The 9,678-nt window shown below is 33.5% G+C and overlaps 1 protein-coding gene across 1 annotated transcript in view; it reads left to right on the top strand.

Annotated features, from left to right (window-relative positions):
• The window catches only part of LOC112516246, an 11,186-nt gene extending 3,974 nt beyond the window's left edge, over positions 1 to 7,212 (top strand). Inside the window, exons 3-11 of the mRNA XM_025123263.1 lie at positions 190 to 378; positions 471 to 632; positions 711 to 764; positions 854 to 985; positions 1,074 to 1,447; positions 1,889 to 1,952; positions 6,370 to 6,447; positions 6,589 to 6,644; positions 7,143 to 7,212. Coding sequence (XP_024979031.1) covers positions 190 to 378; positions 471 to 632; positions 711 to 764; positions 854 to 985; positions 1,074 to 1,447; positions 1,889 to 1,952; positions 6,370 to 6,447; positions 6,589 to 6,644; positions 7,143 to 7,212 — 1,179 coding nt within the window. The remainder of the gene's footprint in view (positions 1 to 189; positions 379 to 470; positions 633 to 710; positions 765 to 853; positions 986 to 1,073; positions 1,448 to 1,888; positions 1,953 to 6,369; positions 6,448 to 6,588; positions 6,645 to 7,142) is intronic.
• The last annotated feature ends 2,466 nt before the right edge of the window (positions 7,213 to 9,678 follow it).

Genomic DNA, 9,678 nt, shown 5'->3' on the forward strand with positions numbered 1-9,678 from the left:
ATTCTCGTAAATCACAGGGGTTCTCGTTTGAACCCTTCCCTATATATATATATATATATATATATATATATATATATATATATATATAGTGTATATATAAGAGAGAGAGTGAAAGAGAGATGATTATTGAATTTACAACAAGGATTGACTAGAAATATAAATACATACATCCATATCTCTATGCATCAGATGAAATCCAGTCATCTTCAATCACGGAGCGATGGAAGCAGCACATTGCAAGACTCCAATTCCCCCAAGGTACGCTTACAAGTATGGCAACAGTACGGAAGCTGTCCCAATGGAACAATCCCAATACGAAGACCATCAAACATGAATCATCCATCCAACACTAAGATCATAATCAACCCTAAACACTCGGTACGTACATTTCCCATCCACCTTCTCAATTCTACATTTCATATATACATACATATATGCATCCATTAACCCTAACCTGTATCTATATACAGTACTCAGTTGTGCTAACTGAAGGATTCAGTTACTCAGGAGCTAAAGCAAACATCAAAGTATGGAACCCATACGTGGAATCCATCTATGACTGGAGTAGTTCTCAAGTTATGCTCAGGAATGGCCCCATGCTTACCTTCGACACAGCACAAGCTGGATGGGCAGTTAGTATTACTATACATTCATCACCTTGATGTCTTAATTAGGGTTTTTCAGATGATAACTTGTTTATATGATTTTAGGTAAACCCGAGTCTTTACCGTGATAATAAAACGCGCTTATTCGCATATTGGACGGTAATTAAGTCGTTAAACACTGATTACATTGAATTATTCGTGTTCATATCGTATGTTATATAAAACTTGTGTCCATGTTAATTGCACAGGTTGATGGTATGCAAAACACAGGCTGTTTCGATCTCACTTGTCCTGGATTCGTTCAAACGTCGCATGAGATCGTTCTTGGCGGGGATATTAGTTCACATTATGGATCTGAAATCACAATTCAAATCTCCAAGGTTTGTAAGACATCATTTCTCATTGTCATCCAAGAAATCTTTTGGACTTTAATCGTTGTTGGTTGGATTCTTGTATATATGTATGTAGGATCCATGGACACTTAACTGGTGGTTGAAATACAACGCTAAGGAAGTGGGGTATTGGCCTGGTGAGATTTTTGTGATACTGAGACATCAAGCAAACTTGGTTCAATGGGGAGGTGAAGTGTATAGCCCCAAGGTTGGAACCCATCCCCACACATCAACAGGCATGGGCAGTGGGAGGTTTTCCGATTTCATATTTCGTACATCAGGGACGATGACGGGGATGTTGATCGAAGAGAATTCGCATGAGTTAAAGCAACCAGAAACGCTTTTTGTTAGCTCTGATGAGTGGGACTGTTATGACGCGTATCTCTTGAAATCAGGTGTCCCCGAACCCGTGTTCTTTTACGGAGGTCCGGGTAGTCGTCGAAATCGAAGGTGCCCATGAATGGTACATAGTTGTAATGTAATTTTATGATTTAGTTTGTTATCTTTATTCAGTTTCGGTTTCAGTTTCTCTTTAATAAATAAAGATTATTCATTTTGTGTGTCATCAGGGTCGGTTCAACGGTTTTGGATGTCGTGGGCAAGAGCCAAAAAAATGTCCATACTCCAATGAACCAAGAACACACAAAATTTTAAGGGGTTTGAAACCTGGTCAAGCTAGGCGGCTCATCCTCACGCCGATTATTATTGGAAAAAAAAAATTATGACAGTGGGACATAAACCAAAACTCCAAACAACAAAACAAAGATAAGATAACCTAAAATGGTGTCTTCGTGAAACAAAATTTTCAAGTAATCTATCATAGTCAGCTTTTACTAAAAACTTACTTTCGATTCTTAAAATTACTAACACGTTAAGCCTATCTTGACTCAGGGTAGTCCAGAAATGTGACTTCAGTAGCTTTAATTTTGAAAAACTTCTTTCGGTTGATGCTACTGTATGCACTACAACAAAATCGGGTTTATAGGACACTCTCAAATTCTAAATGTCCTAATATGCTTCTTTATAGGACTTAGTTTATAGGACCAAAAAAATAATGTGTCATATCTAAAGGTGTTGTAATTAGTTTATATGACATTTTTTGACGTCGTAATAATTTTTTAGGACACTTTTAATATAAAACATCTCATTATCAACATTATAGGACACTTTGAAAAACTATCCTATAAAAACAAATGTGCTATAAAAAATTGAGTTTATAGGACATTTTCTCAAAAGTGTCCTATAAAGTTGCTAATGCGACACTTTGTATTAAAAATGTCCTAAAAAACTTGTTAAGACGCCCAAAAGCGTCATATAAACTTATTACAACACATTTAGATATGACTCTTTATATTTTGGTCCTATAAATTAAGGCTTATAAAATGGTCTATTGAGACGCTTAGAGATTAGGGGTGTCCTATAAACCCAATTTTGTTGTAGTAATGTGACTGATATAGTTAACAAAATCTTGTGGGAACATATCCACCTTCTACACAAACTCCATAACTTGAATAGACGTCCAAGGCTTTCTTCCCCGTATGATTCATATTGTATCATGCCCTGCAAAATCTATAACTCCATATTAAAGATATTTCCCATCAATATCAATATCATCACCACGTGTCAAAGCAACCTCAAGATTCAAACAACATTTCTTTAATTCGTCAACTTTCAATGTAACCAACTTTGATGCATCAAACAAGAACCCAAACATAGACTCAAATGTTTCATCTGTTCAAATCTAATTCTTAACTGAAAAAGTGTCATATCGACTAATTAAACTAGAAAGTAATCCGTTCTAAATGATTCTTGGACAGATTGTTATTCTCTTTCACTATTTGGGATCTCATCAAATTGGTTTTGTTTTACAAACATAATGTTTTATAGGAAATTCGGGTTCAACTCCAATGTTTGCTACAATTTCTTTAGCTTCAGTGATAGCTAAATCAAACCCATTGTTTGTGTACTTTTCAAAATAAACAACTAATACTTCCAAGTTTTTTTTTTACCGCAATATCTAAAAGCATGTCTTTTAACTGTAACTTTTTTACTAACCAAATTGATTATATATAGATCTTATATGCCAAATAACCAAACTTAAAATAAATTCAAAACTTGAAAGCTCACCATTTATCAAAGATTCAACATCTCTACACACTTTTCCATCTTCATATACATTGACTAATTTTACCTAAACAATTTTTTATTTAACTTAGTTGAGTTTTTATTGCTGTAACACTTTCAACCTGGTTTTCCAGTGAGTAGCAGCACATGAAGACTTCAAGCCAAATCATCAAGATGTTCAAGTAAAAAACTCCAACGCTTTGTAAAATTAGAGAATACAACATAAATTGTTTGATATGTACCCAAAAAAAAAATTTGCTTTATGACAAGAGTTTGTCATATCACAAAAAACTAAATTAAGACAATGACATCCACATGGTATATAAAAGGCTCTAAGGTTTATATCTAATAACCTTTTTTTGAACACCTTAATGTTTTCCGTTCTTATTAGTCACATTATCATACCCTTGTCCTCGTACATAATTAATAAGGTTTTCAAAACATCTTGTAGCACATCAAAAAGACCCTTACCAGACTTATATTCTACTACAAAAAAAAACTCCAACAAGAAGTCTTCTACTTTGATAGGAACACTTGATACATCTACACATCTTATAATCAGAGTCATATGTTCTGTATGACTTGTATCAAGAGTGCAATCAAGAATGATTGAGAAATACTTTTGACTCCTTGATGTTTGCAATAATTGCACTTTTCACATTGAATGCCAACATTTCAATCAACTCATTCTGAATTTTATAACGAAGATAATGATAATGAGTTTCTTTTTTCTTAAATTAAATGAAAATGGTGTTGCATGACAGAGTCAAACTCACTATTCATTTGAAAAATGCCTAAAAGGTTACCATTTGACTTAAAGTTTTTTATTTGTCCACAAAAAGCCAAATTATATTCTACCAAACATTTCACAACAACAATTATTCGAATCAAAATTTGTTTTCAATGAGTGGTATCTTTCTTGATTAACTCTTGCAAGTCTTGTCAATTATTTGATTCTTATCCAACCTCATTTTTAACTTAGACCATGCTTTTAAATTAATCCAAAGTTCAGAATTATTTTCACATAACGATAATGTATGACTAAGATATTTCAATCATTGAGTCCATCACTTGCTAATTGACTTTTTGATTGAGCTCTTTTAAATAATTTACAACAAAACCAAAAAACATAAAGGAAGTAAACCTTAATGAATGATGACAGTAACTTGCCAAAATTAACTCACATAATAAATACACTTTAATCACAATCACAAATATAATAAGGTATTTAAGTGCAAACATGCACCTTTAAATTCACAAATACATTGGTCAAATTTAATTTAAATTTACCTGCATGTCATTCTTTCCACCCATTATATTTCACAACCACGGGTTCTAAACACAATTGGGACATCTTACTTTTAAGATGAAGCCACCTAGTTTAAGTCTAGCTATAAATCTGAATTCTTAAATCTCTTAAACTCATGCTCTGATACTAACTGTAACAAACCGCATTTTCATATAACAAATAAACATTGAATTTATACAAATAACCACATTGAGGATACACATTGGGTCATAAACTACAAATTATACATTTGCCTGAGTCTACTACAAAATTTGCTAACAATATCATCATATCCAAAGATATAACATCATAATATAAAGATCAAAAGTAGACTAAAAACACATCGACATGCTTCACATATGAAACCGCAATTAAAATCTTCTCACATTTTTCCCTTTACCTTCTAAAAGTTGTTGCCCGGAAAATGCATATTTTTAAAACAAAATGAGGGATATACCATACGGTTTAGTGAGGAAATCTCTGTCAATGCAACATTCTACAAAACCATTTCATATAACCCTTTCAAAATATTCAACATGTGATAAACTTTTCAAATATATTCAACCATAATAAGATTAATATGGTTCAACATCTCTACCAAATACATGTTGGCCCAACTGGCTCAACACCACCACTACATATACCTATTAGTTACACACTCGTTGGCCTAATTGGCTCAATACCAGTTACACACTAGTTGGCCCAACTGACTCAACACCACCACCACATACACCTCTCTGTTACACACTTGTTGGCCCAACTAGCTCAATACCACCCCCACATACACCTCTATGTTGCACATTCGTTGGCCCAACTAGCTCAATACCACCCCCACATACACCTCTATGTTGCACATTCGTTGGTCCAACTGGCTCAACACCACCACTGTTAGTTATAACGATATTGTAACACTTTATACCATAACTATGTAACCATATCAAATAACACATCCTTCCATAAGGAAATCATTTAACAGAATATTCATTTCCGTTCAAAAGTTCATGATAGATGTCACATGTGTTAATTTCCAACATGTATTTAAACACCATATTACAGTTAACGGTAATAATCCAACCATACGAAATCGGCATAATATCAAAATAATTTAATAATATATGCATTTCAGTTCGAAAAATGGTTACAAGAAAACTCACATGTGCTATAAGAAAACTCACCTCGACCATGATAAATGAAGATTTAAACTTTAACAAATACAAAAGATCGAAACTGAACCCGAATCCAAAACCGAACACACTACTAAAAAAAAGGGCATCACCGACGGATTTTTCTGGCGGAAATTCCGTCGGAAATATTACCGACGGATTACCGACGGATTTCCGACGGATACCAAAAAAGTCAAAAAAAGTCAACTTTTATCCATATCCGCCAAAAATCCCCCACAAATCCCCCACTGAATTTATCGGAAAAAAATTAAAATTATTTAAAACGGTTTTTCAACGGATTTGTGACGGATTTTTTTACTTATTCTAAACCGTCACAAATCCGTCGGAAATCCGTCGCAAAATTTGTCTAATTTATTTAAATCAACTAATTAGAGTTAATTAAAAACAATTTCCGACGGATTTCCGACGGAATTTTAATTTTTTTTTAAAAAAAAATTCCGTCGGAAATCCATCGGAAATATTTAAAAATGTTTTATTTTTATATTTCTTTTTAAATTAGAGTTAAGGAAAAATAAAATAAAAAACACATTTTTTAAAATTTCCGACGGATTTCCGACGGAATTTTAATTTTTAAAAAAAAAAAAAATTCCGTCGGAAATCCGTCGGAAATATTTAAAAATGTTTTATTTTTATATTTCTAGAAGTAAACGAGTTATAAATAGCCATTTTGTTCTTATCCATGGCATTGATCATTGTTCACATTAGGCTGTGCAAAATCTAACTGTAATGTTGTATAGCTTTTCATAAGATGTTCATTACTGAGTTTCCTTTACCAGAACATGGATGAAGCGCACTGCAGCCCTGGTCTGCATGCTGCGGCAGGGCCTGGTCTTGCAGAAGAATGTGCAACACTGGTAACTTACCTTGCACTTAATACTTTTTTATGTAATAGAAAGGACATGTTTTTGTATAACATGTGTCTATAGACTTTACAAGTATCAGAAGAAGACGTAAAAGAATGCAAACTAATCTGATATAACCTTTGACTTTCACAGGGTGGCTRCAGAACAGGAATGRCGAAAGTTACCAATGCATATGATCTACCAGCAAGGTAGGCATTTGGTTGTTGTGTCAAATTGCTTAGCAATTAAGATCCCGTTTGAATATTTCATGTTGAATGATCATCAGATAAGCTATACCTTAGTAGCACCAACTAAGTGTAGATTTATTAGTGTCCGTCTTTGATCAATGTAGGATTTGATTTTAGTTCAATAAATTCAGTCAAGGATTTTTTTTCTTCATTTCTATTACTTCTCATCACTTAGAAAAGCCTGCATAAAGTGCTCTGAATGTACATAGTTGGTATGATGTATGAATGTATTTAAGATTTAGCAAATATCACTCATTTTTAGCTATATGCAAGGTTTGTTAGCCATACGGTCTATAGCATGAAAAAAATGTGTACATTGTGGTCTTTCATGATGGAGATTGGACATATTTCTTGTTATTTCAGAAAGCGCTGGTAATTCCTTATCTTGATAAAAAGATGTATTAGTTGAATGTGTTTGAATGTGTTTTGACAAGTTTGTTGGTTCTTRATTGGTTGTAGAATGGTAAAAGAGAAGAAAGAAATGATGARAAGAAACAGAGAATTGAAGGGTGCTATAAGAAAGTGGTAGTCACTTCAATAATGGATGAGAATTTTAAAGAAAGCTTTGGACTAATGAAATTGGGCCAAACTTCAATTAAGAACTTGTTGAGCCACTCACAGTGCTTCAATGGTGTTGTAGGCTGGTGAAGTAAAATAAAAATTAGAATGTTTCAATGGTTCATTGAGCTCAAATCCAGACAGAAAATAAGAGCATATAGATGTTTGTAAAATGAGTTGCTTTCGGATAATCATATTAGGTATTTATGACATATTTGTGTATTGTATATTTGTATATTTGTATTTAATTACAGGATATTTATATTTTAGGATTTTATATTTTGGTTTTTTTGTTTTTTTTTCCTGTACCAGCTAAATTTCCGACGGATTTTTGGCGGAAAATCCGTCGGTAAATAAGTAGATTTAAGTTTTATTTAAAAAATTTCCGACGGATTTTCCGACGGATTTCCGACGRAAAAATCCGTCGGTAAATATTTTCCGTCAATTAAAAATAAAAATATTTTCATATTATAAATTAGGAAAAAAAATAAAATATTATTACCGACGGAATTTCCGTCGGAAATCCGTCGGAAAAAATGCTATTTTTTATTTTTAAATAAAAGCTGGTTAATATTTTTGAAGAAAATAAAAAAAGTTTACCRACGGATTTCCGACGGAAATTCCGTCGGTAAATCTAATCCCATTTTAAATTACTTCTAATTAACCCGGATAATTACTAACATATTATAAAATTTTCCGACGGATTTCCGGCGGACATATCCGTCGGAAAATACAAATCCGTCGGAAATTCCGTCGGAAAAGGCATTTAGCGGCGGGGGTTTTTCCGACGGCAAAATCAATCGGAAATCCGTCGGAAAGTTGTTTTTCCGACGGATTTCCGACGGATTTTGCCGTCGGAAAAACCCGATTTTTTAGTAGTGTGATTTTGACTCAATTAAGCACGGATTACAACCTGAGCAATTAAAATCAATTCTCTACTTTAACAAACCTATTAAGCCCCAAATGATATTCTGAAAGACCCCAAAACCACTCAGGAAAAAAATTCAAAAAACCCAAAACAGAGGAGAATGCGGGTTTAATGCTACCAAAGTCGCATTTTTCACTGAATGCGACTTCCAGGTCTACTTCTCCCCTGAACAACCCAAATCCAAACCAAAACCATTTCCAAACTTAAATCCTTGCAAAAACTCATATTTGAACACATAGGAAGCATTTCAACCATAAACTTATCAAATGTAAATCCTACTAAAGATTTACCATCATTGATTCTCTTCCATTTTGATCACCAATCCATAGATAAAATCCTTTTGAACCGAAAACTATTACTAACCAACATTTTGAGAAATCAATCCAATCTCATGACCCATCTTTTAAATGTATAAAACTTTCAAAGAAACCATAACTTGGGTTTAAATAAATTAACATACAAATTTCCATCTATTCGAATTATGAAAGATCACGTGATCACAAAGATGGAAATCAAAAGTTGATAAGAAAATCTTGAGTTCCCATCCAAACACTTTGAATAACCATTTGAAGATACTTCGAGTGGAATGAAAGCAAGATAGGAAAGTAATAGAGGTGATGAGTCATAACTCCGCCGATTACTTTCAAGATAAACCCTCAAAAATAACCACGTAATTAATACACAAACCTCTTAAAGTTTCAAACTTTATAAAATCAAATACCCCAAGGGTATTATAAAGTTGTTTCTTGATTTTTATGTATCTATACATGTTAAGCATATGTGCATACTGAACAAATTGTTTTATAAATTGTTTGTATGCACATGTACATACGGTCCAGATGAAAGGTTACTAGGGTGTTTCTTAGTTTTTCATTTTTTTACAGTTTTCCACTGAATCTGGCCCTCTATCTCTCTCTCTCTCTCTCTATATATATATATATATATATATTTGGGATCATGTGAGACAAGATTGTTTTCGTGAGATACGTGAGACATAATTTTTACACTTGAAACTTCACAGTAAAACACTGTGAAGGTAACCTTCATAGTGTTTTTGCTGTGAATGTTCAGTTTTTTTTAACTTCACCACATTTTGTTGTAAAATTTCAAGTGTAAAAATGTTGTTTCACGTGTCTCATGAAACAACTTTGTGTCACGGAAACCCAACCCTATATATATATATATATATATAGCGAGAGAGAGAGAGAGAGACTTGGGATCATGTGAGACTAAGGGTGCGTTTGGTTTGAGGGATTTGGAGGGATTTGGAGGGATTTGGATTTGAAATCCATTCCCTTCCCTTGTTTGGTTTGCTAAATGGGCTGGATTTTAAATCCAGTGTAGTTTTTAAAATCCCGTAAACAAGGGATTTTGAAATCCATTGTAAATGGGCTGGATTTTGAAATCCAAATYCGGGCTCCTCTTCCACGCTACTTCTTCTCGCACAAATTCCCCATTTGTCTTCCGTCTCCACCATCGTCGCCCACTGCTCTCGTCTCCCACCTCTCG

Source organism: Cynara cardunculus, assembly GCF_001531365.2.
Source record: "Cynara cardunculus var. scolymus isolate 2C chromosome LG 8, CcrdV1, whole genome shotgun sequence".
NCBI lineage: Eukaryota > Viridiplantae > Streptophyta > Magnoliopsida > Asterales > Asteraceae > Cynara > Cynara cardunculus.